Source organism: Carcharhinus amblyrhynchos, chromosome 1 (assembly GCF_965287045.1).
Source record: "Carcharhinus amblyrhynchos chromosome 1, sCarAmb.v2.hapA, whole genome shotgun sequence".
In the NCBI taxonomy this organism is placed as follows: Eukaryota; Metazoa; Chordata; class Chondrichthyes; order Carcharhiniformes; family Carcharhinidae; genus Carcharhinus; species Carcharhinus amblyrhynchos.
The window spans coordinates 132073629-132098118 of NC_137324.1; the positions used below are offsets into that span (position 1 = coordinate 132073629).

A 24490-nucleotide genomic window follows, 5' to 3' on the forward strand; every position below is an offset into this window, starting at 1 on the left:
CACTTGACCAAGATATTGGTGATGCCTGGAGCTCATTGACTGACTGCTTGCTAAGCTGCAGTTCAATTCTTTTTGTAAGAGAAGGAAGATAAATGAAGAAATGTCTTTCTCTGCTTTCATGAGAAACAACACCATCTTTTTGTCTAAAGATGTTGTTGCTTAGGTACTCATATAGGGAACACAAATCACTTCAAGGCATGCTTCAAACAGTCAGGATGACTGTGCTAAAACTGAATATAGTTTCCTTAGTCAGGGCACATTTCAGTTGGCTGTTTGTAGTTTTCTAAAACATCCCTACCCTGTACTGAAGGAGCTGCACCCACATGCTTTTCATATTGGGAGGGTGGCAGTGAGCTGTTGGTGTATGTCTGTAAAATAGTTACCTAGAAATTGGAAGAAATTTTGATTCTCCTAACGTTCTGTGGGTAGCTATTGATGGAACCCAGAGGAAACCACCTGAAGTTTGTGATCTTAGCTGCACTTCTGAATGCTTCCCAGGGCAGGGCAATTGCTGTATCTCCCGCACCCACCCTCCTCCATAAGATATGCCCTCGTACTCAGATGTTACAGCCCTTGTGTCAAAGCAGCAGCAGTGGTGGAAAAAAAGTTACTTGAATACATTGGTTAGAAATTGTAAACTGTAAAACCCATTTTCATTGAACTAGAATATATGGAATTGCATTGTGCGGCTGCCTGAATGATTCATTGAGTAGCTGAGCTATGCAGAGTCTGAAGGTCTGGGGTTTGATGCCCGACTTGTGTTACATTCATCGTTCTCAGCTGTTTGTGTGGTCAGCAGGTCAACCTGTCAGTTCCCAGCAGGTGACAGGATGAGTGCAAAATACACTCACTACTCTGACTGTAGGCTCAGGATATTTCAATTCTGGGGCTTCTCTACTTGTCGCTGGTCAGCTCCATGTCTGAAATGTGAGGAGAGCACAGCCAGCCAATGGGCAGAAGCAGAAGTTCAGGCAGTCAGGGACTGCTGACTGTTGTGTGGAAGGAGCCTCAGAAGTATCCCAAAGGCAAGGACATGGCAGGAGAGATTGGGCCATCTCTTGTGAGACTTTGAGAAGCATTCTGCTTGGCCAAAGCCCACACTTGAAGGAATTAGTATAACTGGGTTCTCCCAAAATATGCTGAGCTACTTTAGTCTGGTGGGAAAGTCACAATGGCTTACCCACTCAGATGAGTTTAAATCTGATTGGGATTCTGCGTTAGTATACATTTGAGTTCCATATGGTTCTAGCCAGTGACTCAGCCATTGAACTGCAATGAGAAGTGTAATCTGTGGGGTTCCCAGGGGTATGGGATGTTGGGGTTTGATACTCCATTTTGAGGCCACCCTGTCTCACTTCACCAGATGGATTAAATCTCCCCCCACCACTCCTAAAATATATTTTAAATGTTGCTTCTTATCATCTGCTTGGTTTCTACTGCAAGACCATAGAACCCCTACAGTGCAGGAGGAGGCCATTTGGCCCATTGAGTCAACTCTAAAAGAGCACTCTACCTGCCCACCCTCCCTGCTGAATCCCTGTAACTCCATGTATTAATAATGGCCAATTCACCTAATCTGCACATCTTTGCACAGTGGGAGGAAACCCATGCAGACACAGAGAGAACATGCAAACTCCACACAAACCGTCACCCAAGGCCAGAATCGACCATGGGTCTCTGGTGCAGTGAGGCAGCAGTGCTTGCCACTGTGCTGCCCTTTTGCACATTGAGTTGCCACCACCCTAGAGAGTGGCACATGTCATAAGAACATAAGAAATAGGTGTAGGCCATCTAGCTCCTCAAGCCTGCCCTGCCATTCAGTAAGATCATGGCTGATCTGATAGTGGTTCAGTTCCACTTACCCGCCTGCTCCCCATAACCCTTAATTCCCTTATTGATCAGAAATCTATCTACCTGTGACTTAAACACATTGCCCATTGAAGCAGTGGAGGCTACCTCGTTAAATGTGCAGAGAGTTCCAAAGATTCACTACCCTCTGAGAGAAGTTCCTCCTCAACTCTGTTCTAAATTGACTCCCCCTTATTTTGAGGCTGTGCCCTCTAGTTCTTGCTCCTTTCTAAGTGGAAATAATCTCTCTGCCTCTACCCTGTCTAGCCCCTTCATTATCTTATAAGATCCCCCCCCCCCCGCTTAGCCTTCGAAACTCCAACGAGTACAGGCCCAATCTACTCAATCTCTCCTCATAAGCTAACCCCCTCATCTCTGGAATCAACCTGGTGAACCTAATCCAGCCCTGCTTTGCACCTTGAGCAACCCAGGCCTTTAAGCTAGTCCTTATCCCAAAGTTACAGGTCTGACTTGCCAATTTCCTTTACCTACATTGTTCTAATGTGCCACAACATGCCAGAGGCTGTTCACCTTGGAGACCTGCTCCAAATATGGGTACGGTCCAGTGTGAGATTTACAACATCTTCCCCCAAATATTAAAAGGCTAATGAGAGCTCCCCAAATGCTGCTGGAATCACAACACTTCCCTGTTTACCCTTTCCCACAGTTCTCTAATCTGGGAAGGTGGATTAACACTATATGCTATTGTTTGCCATGAACACCTGTGCTGGTATCTTTAGTTTCATTGTTAGTTTAATGATAAGATAGTAGGTGCCAATCTCAACTAGCTTTTCCCCCTCAAAAATTGAAAGATCCCAATTATCAGCATGAAGGCAAGATTTGGTGACTGAGCTAAGATGCAGTTTGAGGATTTAAGATTCTGGGCAAATGCAACAGGTTCTGTGTGAAATGAGCTCGCCAAACTCCAAGGATGCAATAGCAAAAAGACTTTAGCAAGGAAGCTTCTAATGTGATGAAGAAAGGACAGGGAAAGTAAGGTGTAAAATGGACATTCTTGGGGGAATTTGATCTGCAACAGTGGGGTTAAACAGATAGCAAATGGATAGCCCATTAAAAACTAAAGTAAGGTTTGGTGTAAAAGGGTGGGCAATTTGCTGTTACTCTTTGTGCTATCGCTGATGACCCAGTATTTTAAGTCACTTGCAGGAGTGCATTAACACACCTAGTCTACTTTAATAAGTCACTGGAACACCTGAATGAGCCATTTTCTGATAATTGAAAAAAAAACAAACACAAAATATTTTGTAACGGAGTTGTATTTTAGTGGTTATGCTGGATTTCTGTGATACTACTTTCTTTGGAATCCAGGCATCATATCTAAAATCTTGCCGGGTGAAGAGCCACACTCAGATAACTGCCCATTACAGCATGCTCAAATTCTTGTTTTACATCATTAACAAAAGAAGCAAAATCAAATGTAAAAACTTTTCTCAGACAAAAATTGACACCATACCAAAGGAGATGATCCTAAAGGTGAGTCAAAGCCAGGTTTTTTTTTGCTATGCCTCAATCTTGACTTTCATATAGTAGCATCAACATGTAATGCCGCAATTTAAAGGAATACAAAACAATTGTCATGCTTTGATTTCCACAATGCACAAGTGTGTAAGAAAGTGTAGAGCTGAGCCCATGAGTAAAGGAATCAACTTGCTGGGTTCTTCAACATCATCAGACACTTCTGTAGTGACATAGGTGAACTGTCAATTTTAGCCACCGTAAGACTAAAGGAAAAAAAAAGCTTCGACTTTCAACTTCTCTTTAATCCCTGACAATTGGTTTTTCTTTGTAGAAGTTTGTGTGCAGGTGCTACTTTGGGTTAGATTCAGACAGATTCAGTCCATGAGCTGACTGTAAAAACACCCAAAAGACTTGCATTTATATAGTGCCTTTCATGATCTCTAGATATCTCAATGTATTTCACTTATTCACTGTATTAATGTAGAAACATGGCAGCTAATTTGTGCACACCAGATTTCCACAAACAATAATGTGATAATGATCAGAAAATCTGTTTTTGTGATGCTGATTTGAGGGATAAATATTGGCCCCCAACACCAGGGTAATTCCCTACTCTTCCAAATAGTGTCATGGAACCTTTCACCTGAGCAGACAAATGGTCCTTCTTTTAACAACATCTCTGATGGTACAAGAACTTTTAGCAGTGCATTTTTGATTGCCTTGATTTTTACATAGGGTAGGGTACCTCAATTAAATAAATATTTTTGGAGTCCTGCCCACCACCTGGCCAAATTGACTAGCTATTGTGTGAGAATGGGAACTTGACACCAAGGGGCCACAAGCAGGGAGCCTTGGGAACAGTCTGCGGCAGTTTGTGGTTGGAGAGGTTTTCCTCACAGCAGGGAAAGGGATAGACTGAGGTTTCCTTTGACCAACTTTTGGGGGAATGATGGGACTGGTGATTTTCCCCAAAGTTTATGGGGATTCCAGGATTGGGAATTATCTGAGGGCATGGTGTTTGGGGATGAGAGTCCCACTGACCCATCTTGCCTCATATGGAGTTCATGGACAGGCAATGTTAAAATTAACCTGAGTTGCTTCTTAGCAGCGGACCTTCCCATCCCGTTGTTGATGCTGGGCTTGCTATGAACCTTAAAATGACGTAGTGCTCTCGATTACATCTAGAGTTTCAACTTCTGAATCTTAAATAGGTTTTTAGTAGGAATCTTGTCAATAGCCTTTGACAGAGTGGACACTTGAAGATATAGCTGCTTGGAGACACAATTTAGGATTTTTAACCCTTCCTGCCTGTCAATTTCGAGATTCTTATTCTTATACAACAAAATCCTGCTCCTTTTATCCTGACAGTAGGGTCATGCACTCTGGTTTTAGTGGGACAGCGATTCTGCTCCCTTAATAGTTAAGGTAGATTTGGAGTTATGAATACAAGCGACAGAATTGTATGTTTTCCCCATTGGTGACTGTTGGGGGCAATAGGAAGAGGGAAGGGCTCTCTCTCAGATGGCTTTCCCAACTCTCTGCAGTTTTACGGTGGGATGGTTCATTGAGGAACTTCAAAGGCCAGTTAATGATTACTAAGAAATTTCCCACCCCATCTCAATTTTCAGGCTGGCAGAAGAAGTTCAGGAGTTGCGGGGGTGGGTGGGTGTAGTAGTCTCACCTCTGCCCATCTTGGAACCCCCACATTTACCTGGTTTTGCAGTCCCAGTCCTGTCCCCTGTAGATTGTGGTACTGCAGGGACCAAAAAGCTGCCAATCAGTTTGGCCCAAGCACTCTGAGGCTGGACTTCATCTGGACTAAGGGGCAAAAATCCCGTCTCCAGCCAGTTAATCTCCTTGGACCATTAAATACACAGTGATGTGTTGATTTTAGGATGGTGGGGTTTCTCCTCCCCCGAACCAAAGAGTAAGGAACTTTTAAAAAAATTTACACTCTATTCTCGCGTAAGCACAAAGGCCTGAAAAGTTAACTCTTATTTCTGTGTTACTGATGCTGCCTGGCCTGCTGAGTATTTCTAGAATTTTTGTTTTCATTATACATTTCCAATACCAATATTTTGCTTTTTGTTGTAGCTTGCTGCCATCTTGTCTTTGTTATTTTTCATATTTCCACATTTGTAACAGGGTGACCTATCACAGAAGATGAAGGGACAGCCTGCCGGGGGATCCGTAAAATTGATGGGAGTGTGTCGGAGCTGTGAGATTGGGAGGGATGGGTGCTGCCCCAGCTATGAGAGTGGGAGGGGAGGGGGGGGCTTGCTGCTAGTGGAGCTGAACACCGGAGTTGGGGGGAAGGGTACTAAATTTATGCTCTCATAAACGAATTTTTCCATTCTAATCTTTTTACAAAGTGGCTGTGTGGTGAAGTGCACCAGGAGTTTTAATTTTCATTCCACAGGACGATGCAGCGTTCACTGTCAGGGAGTGGCCCTCCAAACTTCACCTGGAAAGACCAGTTTGTCTTGCATTGTCGCAAAGTACAAGTTTTGGATGGAGGTAGACCATGCAAATACTGGTGTGGGGTGTGTCCCAGTTCACACAAATGCTGGGAAAGGAATGTGTTCTGACAATGTACAGATTTATGCAGTAGGAATCTGTGGTGAAACTAATAAAGGTTCCTGAAGGTGGAAAGACTGCTGCACTTTGTTGCCACTCCCTGAGATTAAGTTGTGAAACTCCTCTTCAGGACCAGGTTTATGACCGTAATGTTAAATCTAATGGCAAAATTGCACTTGTCTCTGTCCTGGCTGGCATGTTTCTGATCAATGGAGTGAGGATGGCCTGAGTAAAATGCTCTTTCTGAAAGTTGGCGCAGACTCGATGGGTCAAATGGCCTTCTGCACTGTAGGGCGTTTATGGTTCTTTGGTTCTGTGTTGTTGTGGATATCCCAAGTTGCTTGGATTTGTTATAGTTCAATTGCCCATGGACAATCAGTGATAATCAAGCGTCTATGCATTTCCAGCTGAAAATCAGACTCCATATGTAGACACCTGGCTCCACAGCTAACTGTAACTTCCAGTACTGTCGCTCCTGCTCTGAAGCAAGGGACTTTGCTGCAAGCTGGATGGAAATAACTTGAGATAGGCCTTGCAAGATCAGGAATTTCCAACCACAGCGTGCAACAGGGTTTCTGAAGCAGCGGTAAAATCAAGTAAAAATAACAGAAGCTTGATGCAAATTTTTGCTGCAGTCTTCTGTGTTTTCAAGAACTGGTGGTTTTGAAAATACCTAAAGCTTAAGTTCTGGCCGGCCTGTACCTCATTGCAATTTCACCTAAGTGCATGTCAGATATCTATGTTTTTTCTTTTAGTCTGGAGAGCTATTGTTCAATATCTGTAAATTTTCTAGGTTATCTTGTACATCATTTGAAATCTGCCTGTGGCATCTAGTTTTGTCCCTGTGAAACTAGGTTTCAATAAATTGAGGTAAAACTACTATACTAAAGCACTGTAAATGCTTTTGTTTAGAAGTCTGAAGCCGTACAAGCTTCAACTCACTGAACTTTTACTCCTCAGCAAGGAACTTGACTAATAACTTGGAAGATGACTCCTTGTGGCTTCAAGTTATGAAAAGTTTATTATCAATAATATTTATACATGTACAAGCAATAGCTAAATGTAACCGGAAGCTAACCTGGACTAAATCACATGTGAAGGAATAATTTCTTAATTGCTCGCCAGTGGGCTTGGAAATCTAGATGAAGGGCCAATGTCTAGAGTGTGGAACATAACCAAGATTGAAAAAAATGAAAACCAGATGAGGTGAATTAGGAATTCATGATGATCATGACACTAAGCTTATGTTTTTAAAAGCTTGAAAAAATTGAGAGGCAGGCAAGACTGAAGGAAGTAAGAAATTCCAGTACTTTGAGAGTTAATTAGAACAGGAGATGTGGGATGAATCCAATAGGCAGGATATAGGGAGGAGCGAGAGCATTGTCAGAGGATGTGTGCTTGGAGCTTGGCAAGGATGAGAAACACAAGTTCAGTGGGACATGAGAATTTAAGTCTACTCTGCTGCAACAAGGAGGTCTGTAAATTTTGCAACAGTGCGGCCAACATTAACAGTTGAGATATTTGTGCAGATCGCAGATGGAGACTAAAGGTCAGGCTCAGAGGGAAGAGGTCAAACTAAGAAGGAGAATGAGGAAGAGAGCAAGCGACCAGCTGCACAGCTGGCAAACTAAGACCGAGGTCAGCTGACTAGTTGGAATATTATAGAAAGCAACAAGTAGATAAAACTGAATGATGAGATGAAGATAATTCAGCTGATACTTGGGTGAGGTGTATTTTGAAATGTGTTGAAAGTGTGCTTTGTTCTGCAGCAACACCAGGTTTATTTTACAACTGTGAAAATTGTGCAGAAAGAGGGATGTACAGTTGACTTGGTGCCATGTGTATGGTCTGAATACCTTCTTAAACAGCTAACATCATAAACCATAGGAATAAATGCTGTAACCTAAACATTAAATTCCTGTCATGAACAGTTCTTTCTTTTAGTGTTCTATATGATATATAAATAATAGTAAATTGTGTGTGCACACTGTGTGTGTGAGAGAGAAAAAGTTCCAAACCCTTCTTTGCGTGAATGCCTCATTGCCTGCCATAGTTATGTTCCAAGAAGGGCTTTCTCCTCCTCTGATGCTATTGCCTCAGGATTAAAACTTGTGTTTAATAAGTCACAGCAGACTGTAGGGAAATCCCACAGAGTTGTCACCGAGAGAACGCTGCCTTCATGATTTGGTATCCCAGACCGCGGCTTTCCCTCGTCCTGAGTTGCTGGAAACATTTGTAGCCTTCCGCAGTTGTTTCATGAGCGTCATTCTGTTCCAGATTCAGAATTAACTGTGTGCCAAGAGAAATGAGTATACTGATGGAAAACTGAGTTATATAAATTGGTTATGCAAACGGGATTTGTTTTTTGGCAGGAAGGCTGAACACGTTTAGGAGGCAATTAGAAAATCTATATGTAATGGTGACATAGTAAATTGGAATCGGGACAGCAATAATACAGCTCTGGATAAGGCAATCTTAATGTACTAACTAATAACAAGCTTCAAAGTGGTGGTATTCCATTTGGATACAATATTCTGGACCAGTGCAGTTGTACTTCTACATCTTTTGATTTGGGAAAGTATCGAAGCGTTATAGGTTAATGTGGGACAGTATTCTCAGTTGAGCAGTAGAGTTCATCCAAACTGTGACGTATTGGTGCTTTTTTTTAAAATAAACTGGTTTGACACTAAATGCTCCTTGTTTTCCTTTTTATTTTGCTGGTTAGTCTGCATTATTAGAACTGTTAACCCTTTTTTTAAGGACATATACTGAACCAAAGTGAAATATTACATCAGATTAAATGTTTACGTTTAGCATGTGCTCATGCACAGAATGATAAGCAAGTACTTCATACTGGCATTGTGCCACACCCGCCTTGTCGGGGGAAGTTCTTCCAACTCCTGCTGTAATTTCGGCGAAGATTGGCAAAAGCAGCAGGAAAATGGTGCAAGCCACCACTTTCCTGACATTTTCACTAAAACTCAGTGTGATCAGGAAACCTCAGTTGGGGAGAGGAAGAGGAGGGGATTTACCCCAATGTGTCATGAAGAAGGAGTGCTTGTGCTTGTGTTTTTATGGTAAGCTTCTCATTTGGGAAAGACATGGATAGGGTGAAACTGCAAATATCTTATTGCTCAAGAGGATAAATGCACTCCAATAACAACATGCTGATTTTCTATCACAGCTCACTAGCTAGCTCAGGCAACCCTGAAGCAAACTTTAACGATCCATTCCACTTTGACCGCAATCAGTTAGTACAGACCAGGACTGCGGTTCTCCCATCCTGCTGCACTAGTCTTTTAGCACAGTGAGCCAGAGATTCTCGCATCGACTAATTCGCAGGGTTTGAGCCCCGCTAGTTTGTCTCAGCGCTGGATTTCCAGTGGCATCAGATTCGTGCCAGAAATCAATGGGGAGGTGCAAAGTCAACTTAAATGGTCATTTGTATGTCATTTAATGTGATTAGTGGGCCCGGGACTAAAGTCTCTGGGTCCATTAGCCCCTCCCCTAGACAGAGTACGGGGCTTACACTAGCTCCTTAGTACCTAGTTATACTAGGGATTGGTGGGGGAAGAAGGGAGGGCAGCAGTTGGGCAAACAGCCTGCTTGGGGGGATCAGCACTGTGTTTTGGACAGGTGGTTCAGAACTTGGGGTGGTTATCTGAAGATTGGGGTGGACCAGGAGGGGGCCAGGTTCAGGGTGGCTGGCCCAGGAATAGTCGGGGGCCAGTGATTGAGCCGTGGGGGACATAGAACCAGGGCTGCGGGGCTGGCTAGCAATTGGCAGGCCATCTGTGCGCTGATTTCAGTCTAGTTTCTAATAATATTTACACTGGTGGCCTTTGCAATGCACAGTGTGGGAGATTCTTCTCTTTTTTTTTGTTTTTTCATGATCTTAAGGTAGAAAATGATGGAAATGTTAATTTTATAGAAGGAACTTAGAGAAAGTAATGACGCGATGCAGATGTATTTCCGGATGACTGAACATTTGTGTTTTTTTAAAACAGCCACGGACCATTATCTACAATAAAGGCAGCTATCAAGAGAAGTAAGTAAACAGCATCTTTGAATGTATTCTAGCTTGCATAATGGCACAGGCAACTGGAGATGTCCGCAGTGAGGTCAGAGATTTCAAACTGGTCGTTCAAAACAGTTTGCGGAACACGCTGTGATGCCAAGGAGGAGTCCAAAATCTCCCAATAGCCAAGCAAATGATTAGCCAACTTTTCATGTAATGGACAAACTCTGCTTTCACTTTTGGACTCAGAAGGCAAACTTCTCAGCCACTGGATGGGATTTTCTACCCCAACCCCAATTCTGGCAGATGGAAATAATAGAGGAGGTGGAGAATCCAACAGGGATCCCAAAACAATTTTTATGCTGTTGAGATTTTCTGTTAAGATTATCTGAATCCCCTCGCCAATGAAGTAATGGTGGGAATACTATTAGCACACCTTTTTCTATATACTTTATCAGGCCTTCTCACTGTATCCTACCACCACTTCAGAGTGTTCACCCCCCCACACCCCCAACCAGCATGATATCATGTCACACCGGGGGCACACAGGTAAGTACATTCTTAGGGGAAAAGATCAAGTGACAACAGTATCCTGGCCATGGTTGGACACTTCCCCTGACACTGCGGTAGTTCCTTTTATTATCTATTTTGATCAGGGTGCCCTTACCTGACAGGAGTTGAGGTTGCTGGGTAAGCTCTGTGGCGGGACATGCCCATTTTTTGAGGTCCTTAGGAATACTGTGGGAAAACCTGGCAATGCAGTTGGCAGGCTGCTTCTGCCGGAGACAACACTTAGAAAGCAAATTGAAAATACCCGCCCACTGTGTCTGGGAGATTTTCAAAAACAGGAGAAGCTTTTTGTTTCATGTCAAACTGAGATGGAATGCTGTTGTTCAGTATTAGAAACTCTTATTCCCATCACAAACGTGGAGTTTTGTCTTTGTCATGTTGAAATAATTTGGATTTCATCTATATTTAACCCTTTAAGCAGTGGACAATGTTTCATGTCGTTGTTATTATGTATTACTTCTTGAAAGTTATTTTTGTAATTTTCTGAAGATGAATATTGTAAAGGATAAGAATATATGGAATTGGAAAAACGTCATTTTTGGTCCCTCTGGTTTGTCTCAGACGTTCAGAAATAGAATGCAGAGTTCATTACCAATATCACTCAGTCAATTTTCTATTCACTAAATGCCTGTTCAACTCAAGTTACTGATGTTATCAGCCTCAGCAATTAATTCCAAACACTCACCGCCCACTGCATGAGGAGATTGTCTGATCAATCCATTCAACTTTGTCTCATTCTATACACTTGATTAATTCAACACTCAGGATAGCAGGGGATTTTATGAAGGTATTCAAGATCCATATTCGCAACAGTAAGTTGAACTCTGAAAACATTGTCTAGAATCATAGAATCCCTAAAGTGCAGAAGATTTCGGCCCATCGAGTCTCCACCAACTCTCTGACAGAGTATCTGACCCAGGCCCCCTCCTCTGCCCTATTCCTGTAACCCCGCATATTCATCATGGCCAATCCACCTGACCAGCATAATTTTGGGCACTAAGAAGCAATTTAACATGGCCAAATCTACCTAAATCGCACATGTTTGGAGTGTGGGAGGAAACCAGAACACCCAGAGGAAAAACACACAGTCAACAAGGCCGGAATTGAACCCAGGTCCCTGATTTGATTTGATTTATTATTGGCACATGTATTAGTATACAGTGAAAAGTATTGTTTCTTGCGTATTGTACAGATAAGGCATACTTTCATAGAGAAGGAAACAAGAGTGCAGTATGTAGTGTTACAGTCATAGAATGAAGTTTTAGAAGCATGTAACGAGAGCAAAAGATAGAATTATAAGGTATGCTAGGTGCAGCTTTCAAGAAGTCACCTTGCTCCGGTGCCATGTTTGGGGGGGAGGGGGAGAAAGGTGACACCTGAGGCAGACTGCTAACCATTGTGCCACCATGCTGTAGAGAACAATAATAGAAACATAGAAACTGGAAGCTGAAGTAGACTGTTCAACTCTTCGATCCTGCTGTGCCATTCATTATGATCATGGTTGATCGTCAGATTCAATATCCTGATTTCCCCCCACCCCATCCCTTGAGTCCCACGAGTTATAGAAACAACTTACTGATGCACATATGGATTTTGAATACCTTCATTAATTCACACTCAGGATGGGAGGGGATTTTATCAAGTGTTGCTTATCAAAGTAAGGAATATCCCCACTGAGAAACAATTTATTTTCCCATTTCTGTCATCTAATATCTACATTTAGCATAACCAAGTCAGATTCCTCTACTTATCAATGTAGCTTAATCTGAGTCTTAGAAATATACCTCAGCCTGAACCAAGGTGATGTTTCTTTTTCATATACCAACCTTGAATGTGGTTTCCAAATGTTGGCAATTTATTGCAATTTTGTAGCCCAAAAATTGGCTGATAATACCCTAACCTCCTTTAAAATAGATCCTAACAGTCAACGTACAGAAGTGATTTTCACTCCAAAAGAACATGGTTAAATTTCAGAAACGAGAGTAGTGTGTAATTATTGCACTGTCCCATTAAAATTTGCACCGTTGATATTTTAGTGCATCGACATTACTGCAATCCCCAAGTTAAATAAATCGAGCCCTTCTTAAATTGCTTGAATCTGAGAAAACAGTGGTGAGCAAGTATCAGTGAGCAATTCCAGTACTGAGGGCTAACTCATTTTCACTGACCCACTGAAAGGTATTGTATGTGAGGCCACAGTAACTGTGGAAATCTGAGGAAAATCAATGCCCAAGATGCTAATTTGTAAGTACATCACTGTCCTGCCAAAAAAAATCACTGGGCCTATTTGTTCCTACTAAACAGATACTGTTGATTTGAATGAATGTTTCCATTAACAGTTCTCTGCAGTAGAAGCAAATTAGTATTTTATCAGATTCTTTGTTTTCTCCTGATTCTGTTATTTAGCATCAATTCGCACATCGTCGCAGACTGAACTGCGGAGAGAAAGAAGGTATGAAGCTTATTTTTGTCTGTTTAAAATTGATATTGCCCCTTACTTTATTTCATCTTTCACTCCTCCAATCTTGCTCACACACTTAGTGTAGCTGGAAGGACAGGTGGTTGAATGTGTACCCATATTCTGGTAGCATTAATATGAACCAGATATTGGAAAGGGTGGGATTCCTTCCAATTTTTTTATTCCGTGAACCCGAAGCCAAGCGCTTCTCCATAGCATGATGACTAGTATTGGGTGGGATCAAATCTACTTCCTAATAAGCATCCTTTACTGCTTCAAATCAAGGCCCAAAATTGTACAGTTCTGTTTTAAAGACTGTGGTGCATGTCAGTGTGATTACATAACATAATAAGAACATAAGAAATAGGAGCAGGAGTAGGCCATCTAGCCCTTCGAGCCTGCCCCGCCATTCAATAAGATCATGGCTGATCTGTCGTGGCTCAGTTCCACATTCCCGCCCTCTCCCCATAACCCTTAATCCCCTCGCTTATCAAAAACCCATCAAACCGCGTCTTAAAAATATTTAGCGAGGCAGCCTCCACCACTTCAACGGGCAGGGAATTCCAGAGATAACTGAACATAGCATGCACTTCACCAAATGGTGAGCAAAGTATTGAATTAGTTTGTCTGTTTCTTTTTGTTCATTGACTGGACTTGTACTTTACAGCATAGTTCACTGGATTGGGAGTGGGAACTTCAGTTGCTTTATTTCCTTCGGTCTCGGGGCACAGATACTAATTATTACGGCTGATGCCTTCATGGATGAGATCAATTAATTGGGCACGTAACTGAATTTTAAGATTTGCACATTTGTTTGTTCAACTATTTCTATTTTTGTAACTGTCTATGGAACAAGTAAGGGAATTCGTTATTGTAGTTCACAGCCATATGGTGGGATGTTTTCTCTCAACACCACTATGTTTAAAGTTTATTTATTAGTGTCTTAGATAGGCTTACATTCACAGTTTTATTGCACTGTGAATGTAAGTTTCTGTGAAAATCCCTTAATCGCCACACTCTGGCACCTGTTCAGGTACACTGTGGAACTAGATCTAACAACCATTTGTGTATCGAGAGATATGCCTCTTTAGTTCTACATTTCTGGGTCACTGAAAGTATGTTTCCATCTCCTCTCAGGCGGCCAGACATTACAGTCATAGCTGCAGAGCCTATAGGACCAAGCTCTTGGTATCCAGGTTCACCAGGGAACTGTGCAACTTCTGCTGGGCTGGGACTTCCATACCCACGGACTCTCTGGAGAATTGATGAACCTGTTGCAGCAGAAGTAAGGAATTAGTTTGTACAAGAGCTTGATCTTATTTGAGAATTACTTTTGCTGAGATTATGTTGATGGGATATTCATTTTTTGAACTTTGGTTGCAGCCTCCACCATCCTATGAGCAGGTAATCAGAGAAATCAATCAACAGCCAGTGGCCAGACAAGCTGCCCCAAGGCGTTCAACAACTACCATATCGACACAGACTGAATTCAACCAGGACATTGAGAATTTTGAGACGAGGAGTGCTGATGCTGATTTTGCAAGTTTGAGAGGGAACACTCCTGTGACAGGTAGAAAAGCACGATGTTCTTCATAGCCTATATAATTCAAGGGCAGAATAAGACTAATGCTTGCTCTGAATAAAATCAGTATCTATAATTAGTGGCATGGTAATAACAAATTTGCAACAATAAGTAGCAAATTAGGTGTAACACTTGTCATTATGGGTAGGAACGTAAGATCCCTTTTGAGGACCATGGAGTTTTGATTACAGTCAAGGTTTTGAGCAGTTGGGTCATTCTGAATGTAGCTGATTTGGATCAGAGGTCTGCGTAGATGTCAGTTTTCCTACATGTATTAGTTTGTGTATCCAATTTTCTACTGTTCAACTTGCTAGAGTCACATGTTATTCTCTGGCAAGACTTGTAAGTTGACAAACTGATTGCTCGCCATGATATAGAGGGGAGGGTTGTCCTTACAAGAATTGAATATTATATCAGTTTAAAGAAAAAATACTGTGGATGCAAGATTCTGAAACAAAAACAAAAAATGCTGGAGAAACTCAGCACGTCTGACAGCATCCGTGGAGAGAGAGAGACAGAATAGAACCAGTGATTCAAGCCTGGATGACCCTTTTGTCAGAGCTCGACTTTGATACTTGGTTTTACACAAAAATGTATTTTATTGTGTTTTTATCTCAAAATTTTCCTTTTGACTTCTTTAGCTGTAGCTAATGATGGGATGGGTGCAACCAGCAGTTTCCCATTAACTTATTTCAGGAATGTCAATGTTGGACAGTGGAACAGAAAACAACTATAGTCAATCATATTTTCATTGGACATGTACATGCATTTATTGCAAGGGCTACAAGGAATGTGAACCAATTCTCATTCCCAGCCAAAAACACAGAGGTCAAGTGCAGCACAATCTTCTAGTTTTTCTTCTTGTTGCTGGAGCAGGTGAGAAAGAAGGGCTGTGAACGTGCTCTTTACACAGCTTTTCTTGCAATATTGTACAGCACTTAAGAAGAAATAAATCCTGGAGTGCCCCACTCCATCATATTGGTGGGCAGGGCCTGAAAGAGCTGGCAACATTGATGTTCCAGAGATATTCCAAAGATGTCCTTTTGGGGTGTCCCTATAATAACTCGAATAAGTTTAATAATTCAATTGAATGCGAGGTTACAGACATGTCTTCACTCATATAAAAGCAAATTACTGTGGATGCTGGAATCTGAAACAAAAAGAGAAAATGCTGGAAAATCTCAACAGGTCTGGCAGCATCTATAAGGAGAGAAAAGAGCTGATCTTTCAAATCCAGATAACCCTTTGTCAAAGCAGATGACAAACTTTGACAAAGGGTTGTCTGGACTCAAACCATCAGCTCTTTTCTCTCCTTACAGATGGTGGCAAATCTGCTGAGATTTTCCAGCATTTTACCTTTTGAGCCCTTCATCCATGATGCTGTACTTCAGACTATCCTTTTTTAAAAGAAATTAGTTTTAGTGAAGAGGTAGTACTCAAAGAAAAAGAATTAGATTGAAGTTTGATCAATCCCCTGGACAAGATGAGCTGCATCCCAGAGCGTTGAAGGAGATGGCTAAAGAGATGGTGAATGTATTAGTGATTATCCTTCAAGATTCTATAGATTCTGGGAAGATTCCTGCAGTCCATCGCTGAATCCCCTACTATCAACATCCTGGCAGTTACTATTGACCAGCAACTGAACAGGACTAGCCATATAAATACTGTGGCTACTAGAGCAAGTCAGAGGTTAGGAATCTGACAGTGTGTAATTTACTCCTGACTCTGCAAAGTCTGTCCACAATCTACAAGGCACAAGTCAGAAATGTGATGGAATATTTTCCACATGCCTGGATGAGTGCAGTGTACACCAACCAGGACAAAGCAGCCCACTTGATGGGCACCCCATCCACAAACATTCAATCCCTCCACTGCTAACACACAGTGGCAGCAGTGTGTGTCATCCACAAGATGCACTGCAGGAACTCACCAAGGCTCCTGAGAAAGCACCTTCCAAACCCATGACCATTACCATCTGGAAGGAGAAGACACATTGGAACACTGCCATCTCAAATTCCCAAGCCATCCATCATCCTGACTTGGAAATATATTGCTGTTCCTTCAGTGTCACTGGGTCAAAATCCTGGAACTCGCTCCCCAACAGCACTGTGGGTGTACAGGTTGTGCAGCAGTTTAAGAAAGCAATTCACCACCACCTTCGAGGACAATTAGGGATGGGCAATAAATGCCAGGGTGACACATCCCACAAATAAAACAAAATATTGGAAAGTAGGAAATATAACCCCATTATTTAAGAAGGGAGGGAGAGAGACAGTGGAAAACTACGGATATGTTAGTCTGACATCAGTAACAGGGGAAATGTTAGAAGGATTATGAAAGATGTGATAACTAGACAATTGGAAAATAATACAATATGGCAGAGTCCACATGGATTTATGAAAGGGAGATCATGTATTTGTCACTTGTAGCATAGATAAATGAGAACCAGTCAATTTGGATTTTCAGAAGGCTTTAGATACGATTCCACACAGGAAGGTAGGAGTACTTGGGATTCGGAGTAATATATTGATGCAGATGAGCAGAATGGCCTACTTTCTCCTGTTTTTCATGATTTTCGTGTTCTAATGAGTCATTACTGATGGAGATATTGTTAGGTGAATAATAGGGACGTAGTGAATTGATATGTTCATGGGGCTAGTGGTAGCTTTGATAGGCAAGGGCATTTGAAGAAGTGTTTGCAGTTATTAAACTTCTGCATCCAGTTCCTTTGGAGCTAAATTCCTAGTACTGAACTCTGCCACTATCTGTTGTCTTTGCCTTCTGGGCATGTGTCTAGAGGATGTTTGGATTCTTCTTTATTAAAAAAAAAAGTAGGATATCTCTTTTTACCTTTTCCATCAGGACCTCTAGTGTAGCATCTGAAATCTTTGACGCACGCTCTGTCTGATGGTCATTCATTACTGATACTTCTGCAGATAATACTTAGAATGATCTCAGTGACATGAGCAGCCACAATGTACTACCCATGAGGAGGTGCAGTCTAACTCTAAGTAGTGTTGGACCTAATTATTTGGCCACCACTAATGTGTGCAGCCAATAAAGAACACAAAGTATTGGCTGCATAGAGCAATCATAGAAATGAACAGGAATCAGAAAAGTTGCTATCCTGCTAACCACTGGGTATAGGTTAATAGGATTCTTGCTCCTAATTCTGGGGATTGTCCAATTTAAATCTAAACCAGGAGGGATAAATTAAAATATTTCATTAAATCTAATATCATGTACAGGATATGAAATAAAAAGTGAGAAAGAGATATGAAATTAAGAAAAAGATGTTCAGGACAGAAAATAAATTTAAAAGAAAAGAAATATATATATATACACAATATATTTTGTAATCTCCAACAATGTTTACATTTTACAGGATGAGACTCGCATGTGCGCCAGTCCAGTTTTCAGAGCTAGTGAGATTATTTGGCAGTAATTCAGACTTAAAAACGTTTTCTCCTGCAAACACTAGCCTTATTTCAAATAAGTAACTCGTGGAAATTATTGCAACTTTTATGCTCTGTATTTTGTGATGAATATATTAGTGAGATGCTGCTGTAACAAATCTTATGGAAAGACAAGGCATCAGACATCAACTTTCAGATTTCCACTTTTATTTGTGGACACCAGATGTTGCTGTCAGATCTGCTCCATAACAATGAGCACTGATAGCCAGACCATTTTCTCACTCTAAAATATTCATGCTTTCAGAGGATTAGAGTTGAGAATCTAAGCAAACCACTTCAGCATCATTTTTGGGCACCAAGATCATAGATTGTAATTCATATTCTTTTGTTTTTAATATGCTTTATGATTTTTAATTTTTCACCCATTAGTATAAACATACAACCTTTTGGTGTAACCTGACTGCAACGTATATAATCTGCAGCAATTGTCCAAGACTACTTTGGCAGCACCTTCCAAACCTGCGATCTCCATCAACTAGAACGATCAGGGCAGCACGTGCATGGAAACACCATCACCTCTAACGTCCTCTCCAAGTGAAATGCCAACCTAACTCGGCTGCTTGGCCATATATCACTGTACCTTTAATACCCCCTAATTTCCTACCTAATGAAATTGTGCAGGTAGCTTCAGGGAACAGGCTGCAGTATTTAAGAAAGAGGTCCACCACTACCCGAAGGGCTACTAGGAATGGGCAAAAGTTGACAATCTTGCCAATGACCTCCAAATCCCAAAAGTAAATTTTCAAAAAAATTATGTATGTTTGTCTATTCTTTAAATAGCTTGTTTTTAACTCATTTTGTATCTCTTTTGTTCTAGATCAGAGACCAGTGAAACCTGCCAGACCAGCTGTGTGCCTTATTCCTATTCGACCTGTAGAAACTGAAGAACCTTTGATTTCGATAGAAAGTAATTCCAGTCAGGATCAAAGTGTTCAAACAAACACTAATGCTGTGGAGCGACCCATACCAAGGCCCAGGTCCTTAGGTAACTTCAAGTTACTTTTTGAAGAACCGCAAAGTAAAACTTCTGAGGGAGAAGATAAAGAAAGTGGTGTTGTACGTGGGCCAACATTGTGCCAAAAGCTAACAACAGAAGATAAATTTGCCAACCAGGAAACAATGGGAGATAACAGTGGACACAGCTTCCTTGCCAGGATAAAGGCATTTGAAACACCAACAGATTCTGAAAGTTCCACTGGTAACATACGGCCATCAAAAAGACCAGAAGTTGCTCCACGATCTTTCGGGCCAAAGCCTGCGGTGGTCTGTGGAAAACCCTCTGTTGCTCCCAAACCTTCTGCAGCTGACAAGAATTCAGGGGGATCTGATAAGGTGGCTGAAACAAAACCTGTAGCAGCAGAGAGGCATGGGCCAATCCTCCTTCCAAAACCACACAAGTTGTCTGCAACTGCTAGACCCAAGCCAGAGCCACCCAAGAAACCAAAATCCAATACCTCCGCGGAGTTAAAACAGAGCAATGGAAGTAACAATCCTTTAGATCCTGGGGAGGAAGTATGTCCAGCTACTGTCATGCCTCAGAAAGAAAGACTTCCTGATAGAAGGAATCAAGTTCCTGTTCCAGCACCAAGGCCTACAGTGGCAAAAAGGACCATTTCTGAAAACCGTGAAGCATCTTTTACAGCACTTAAACCTCCTGTTTCTAGACCTTCAGTGTTACCCATAACAAAGGCCTCCGTGATACAGGTTGAAAAATCTTCAACCAACAAACATGCAGCTTCTCCCGATATGATTTCAAGCTCACAAGATCTGATAAGTTTTGATGATGATGATATTGTACCTGCTATCCCAACAGGAGATAATGTGACCTCTCTAGTGACAGTAGGTAATGAAATGTTAGCTTGGGTTTTCTCTAGACTGCATTGTATGCACTCCTTGCTTGTACAGAAAGAGAAGGTAGCATGTGAGCTCTTGAGGATTATTTTCTTCTCAATTGTTTGCCTCTTTCTTCAAAAGTGGCAGATTATCAATAGTTTCCAGTAGCCTTCTGGTACCTTGTACATTAGATCATGTGAAGCCAGCCAATGAGTACTAGAAAGTTATTGGACCACGGAGAGCATTACAGTGAAGGCCAGTCCTCTCCTCACCCAACTTCGACATCTATACATGTCTGACAAGGTTTATCCATCAGATGGCAGTTAGGATCAGGAACTCAAGCCAAATTATTTATTTTGCCTCAACTCCCACCCTCTGTCTAAGAGCTCTTAATGTTAATTGTAACATGCATAGTGCTTCCCTAACTATTGCAACACAGACCACCTTTCTGGATTATGTACCTGAACTAATTGTATCTTTAATCTGCTAAACCACTGAACACCAATTTACTTTAAAGGAAGATTTTACTGATATCCTGTAAATAACTAGGCTATATGACTAGACTATCACACTGTCTTCCACTGCCCTCTGCCACATTTTTCATCTGTAGTATATATGTTCCCTTTGCCTTGTAAATTCCCTCAAGCAATCAGTCTGTCCTGAAACCTTTGTAATTTCAGTTCCCATTGTTCGGAAGTTGGAGAGTTCCAAGTTAATTCCTTCAAATTTCCCTTCCCTTTTCGCTTAGGTTTAACTACCTGGTTTCCACTTGATGCTTTGTTGAGAGGGAAATTGCAGGCATGAAACTAAGCAAAAGCTCTTCATGGAGAACTTTTAAGGAGAATTTTAAACTCTACTATACCCAATTCTATTAATCTCTAAGCATTTATTACAGAAGAGCCTAGAAATTCCCTTTCTTGACTTGGCCTTCTGATCCTCTTAGCAGCCTGAGAGCTGATGTTGTCTCAACATTTTCTATTCCACTTTGCCAGTGAGCTGCCTGTTAATATTTGTAGCATCCTGACCAACGATGGTGATGAGGCCTCAGGTCTAATATACATCTCTAGTCTCACTATTAAAGTGCAAGAATTGTTCCCAGACTCCTTGCCCCTACCCCACTCGTCCAAAAGTGAGCACACCCAAATTTCTACATCCACAATGAACAGAAGCTTTGAACACTTAATTGTTTAAAAATTATGCACATGTTTAAAAACTTACTGGGAAACAAAAAGTAGTGATTTTCAAGTGAATTAGTTTAAATCCCATTCCACAACTTGAGCATGAAAACCAAGCTGACGCTTCAAAAGTGTAAACTAAATGTCATCTGTCGGTTAAGGTGGATATAAATGCTTCCACAGTCATGGCCAACATTTATTCTTCAGTCAATACCACTAAAATAAAGAGTAAGGTTATTTTTATCTCAGCTATACAGAGCCCTGCTTAGACTCTACCAGCTGTTCTAGACCCCACACCTCAGAAGAATATATTGGTATTGTGGGAAGAGCAGTGTAGAGTTACCAAAATGATATCTGGACACAATTAAATTAATGGAAGCAATTATAAACTAGGGTTGTGTTCCCTTGAATTAGAAGACTAAGGGTGATTTGATCAAAGTTTTTGAGATATCAAGTGGAACAGATAGGGCCAATGGAAACTATTCCTATGAGTCTTGGATAAAGGGGCATGGTCTGAAGCTTAGAGCTAATCTGTTCAGCGGTGAAGTTAGGAAATATTTCTATTTGCTAAGTGTGGAATTAGTTTGGAACTTTCTTCCTCCCAAAGCAATTGACGTGAGGTGAATTGTTAATTTTAAATCTAAGATTGATGCCTTAATTCTTTTGATTAATAAAAATGTATGCATGACAAAGACAGGTATTTTGAAGTAGGTCTCAGGTCAGCCATGATCTCACTGAAGGGTGGACGACACTTTAGGGGCTAAATGGCCTAATCTGTATCCCTTTGTTTGTGGGACCCTACTTAAAGCAAGCTGGCTGTTGCATGGTGGTGCAGTGGTTAGCACCGCTATCTCACAATGCTCAGGTGACTCTCTTTATGGAGTTTGCACATACTCTGTGTGTCTGTGTGGATTTCCTCTAGGTGCTCATGTTTCCTCCCACAGTCCAAAGATGTGTGGGTTAGGTTGGCCATGCTGAATTGCCCCTTAATGTCAGGGGAATTAGCAGGGTTATTTAGTGGGCTTACAGGAATAGGGCCTGGGTGGGATTGTTGAGGGTGCAGGCTTGATGGGCCAACTGGCCTCCTTCTGCACTGTAGGGATTCAATGCAAGGTTCTATTCCATTTTCTATAATAATATCTGCATTTGCAAAAATAAATCACAGATCGTAAAGCACTTCAAGACATCACAAGAAAGTGAAGTACACCACACAAATCGTGCATGATCAGTGCTGGGTGATTTTAGAAGATGGTGACAGATGAAGGGCATATTCAGATTTAATATTTAACATTTTCCCTGTACTATTTTCTGTCCTAACAGATCCTTTTCAGACTTTACCTAGAGGTCAGAAGGCACCCACAGATACTACATCAAATCGGCCACCTATATTGCGTAAACCAACAGTAATTCGCATACCTAACAAACTAGATAAAGGTAAGTGCTCTTTGCTCACACATTTGAGGCTTCTTATTGTTCTCTTCCTCACCATGTTTTTTGTGTGGTAAGTTTTAGAATTGCCACCTTTTGCCCAATCCACGTTGCGCAACAACAATCAGGAGTTTGTCACTGGAAAGTGTTGGAACTTGCATCATTTCAGTGGGAAAATGTGATATTGTTAGATAGTTTGGATAAGCTGAAATTCAGCAGAATTTCTGTTTGTGTCATTTAAATTTTGGCTCGCAAGATGTGTGCGCTGTAAAGTTAACTTTTCATCGAGTGTATCCTGACTGTGCTTTCTTGTTTCTATCACTAGCATCTTCTGAAGACATTGAAAGTCCACCCCCTCTCCCTGTGGAGACTCCTGTTGGCAATTTACTTGCACAGAGGCCCAGCATTGCGCCCAAGACTGCAGTTGAGGTAAGACTCACATTTCCTACATACTTGCTTTCAGAATTTACATGTTTTTATCGTTATAAAAATAATTCATTTTTATGGTTCATTGAAGCAATGATATTTTTTCTATACAGAATGAGAAGCTGAAAGGTGCAGTTTGTACAGTGGATATAGGCTGACCCAGTAATGATGAGCTAGTGACAGTCATTATCGTGATGGAAAATAATTTGTATCTCATTGACCCTCTACATAGTTCAAACAAAATATATTAAGTAATTAGTTGTAAATGTGCATTAAAGTATTGCCTAAATGCATCTGAGAGGGTTTTGCCAGTTTTTACCTCAAAAGAAATACCTGGAAGAGTTCCGTATCACCGGCTGCTGTACTGCTGCTTTTTCTGACCCACTGCTCATTACGCATGAGCCCGGTTAGTGACTGTGAACAGTCTGCTCAGGCTTATATTTCACTCATGTCCCACCCTCAGTTATAAGGAGTCAGTGGTATTCAATACTTTTTTATCCTTTTCCAACCTGACCATCAGCCTTCCTCCAGTGGGTGTCAATGCATTGCAGAAGTTGGTCTAGAAATCTGTGAATTCTCCAATCTCCTCATGTAACTTCAGTCGGAGACTGGTAGAATCCATGGAGGGCCACTATAAATAACTAAAACAACCATTTATGCCATTTATCTGGAGTTTCTATAGAACAAGCATTGATAATTTTCTAGACCAGTGTCATGATTGTATATGGATGGTGGAATGACTAAAAATAAAACCTGTCAACATTTATTATAATCTCATGGGTGAAAGTGCATGCAATATTATAGAATCATAGAATCTTATACTGCAGAAGGAAGCCATTTGGCCCACTGAGTCTGCACTGACCACAATCCCACCCGGCCCTATCCCTATAGCCCCATGCATTTACACTAGCTAATCCTCCCAGAACTAGGGTCAATTTAGCATGGCCAGTCCATCTAACCTGCACGTCTTTGGGATCTGTGAGAGGAAACCCACGCTTGTACTGAAAATGACAGTGTTGACTTGGTAGTGAAGCCTCCCATAGTCAAACATCCTATCGATGTTCCCACATATAGTTGCTCAGGCGTCGTCCTGGAGAACCGAAGGGAGACGATAAAGGTGACCATAAAGGTAAAGGAGGTGAAAGATAAGGATATGGTTCTTCATGAATACTTTACATTGGCTTTCAGGAAAGAGGCTTATGGAGCAGACATTGAGGCTTATGGAGAGGAAGGAACTAATAAGGGGGTTAGTATCCTTGAAATAGAGAAATCATTGGGCCGAGATGCAATATATCCCAGATGGCTAAGAAAAGCAAGGGAAGTAACAGCAAAGGCTCTGATCATCATTGTCCAATACTCTGGCTACAGGTTAAGTGTCAGAGCCTGAATTACCTACTTTTGTGTCATAAATTGTCTTTGTTTCTGTTTGCTCTGACTCAAACACCATTTAAAATTTACTGAAATATTCTGCATATTTCACGTTAGGAAACCATTGCCCAGTTGCTGTTTTCTGCTGGCCGCTTTCAATTTCTTGACTGGCTGCTACTTTTCCACCAACCGTTTGCCCATTCCTTAATGGTATTTCTCCTCCTGTTCAATACCAACCAATACCTTTCATGC

The 24490-nt window shown here is 41.4% G+C and overlaps 1 protein-coding gene across 2 annotated transcripts in view; it reads left to right on the top strand.

Annotated features, from left to right (window-relative positions):
- The window catches only part of sh3d19 (SH3 domain containing 19), a 132550-nt gene that overhangs the window by 66787 nt on the left and 41273 nt on the right, over positions 1-24490 (top strand). The window contains exons 1-8 of one of the 2 annotated variants that reach the window (XM_080192945.1): positions 7587-7627; positions 9912-9952; positions 12899-12944; positions 14088-14235; positions 14334-14520; positions 18826-19851; positions 22337-22450; positions 22770-22873. In XM_080192945.1, coding sequence (XP_080049071.1) covers positions 7602-7627; positions 9912-9952; positions 12899-12944; positions 14088-14235; positions 14334-14520; positions 18826-19851; positions 22337-22450; positions 22770-22873 — 1692 coding nt within the window. In that variant the 5' untranslated portion in view covers positions 7587-7601. Of the gene's footprint in view, positions 1-7586; positions 7628-9911; positions 9953-12898; positions 12945-14087; positions 14236-14333; positions 14521-18825; positions 19852-22336; positions 22451-22769; positions 22874-24490 lie in introns of those variants that run through there. The other variant, XM_080192937.1, reaches the window with a different exon arrangement.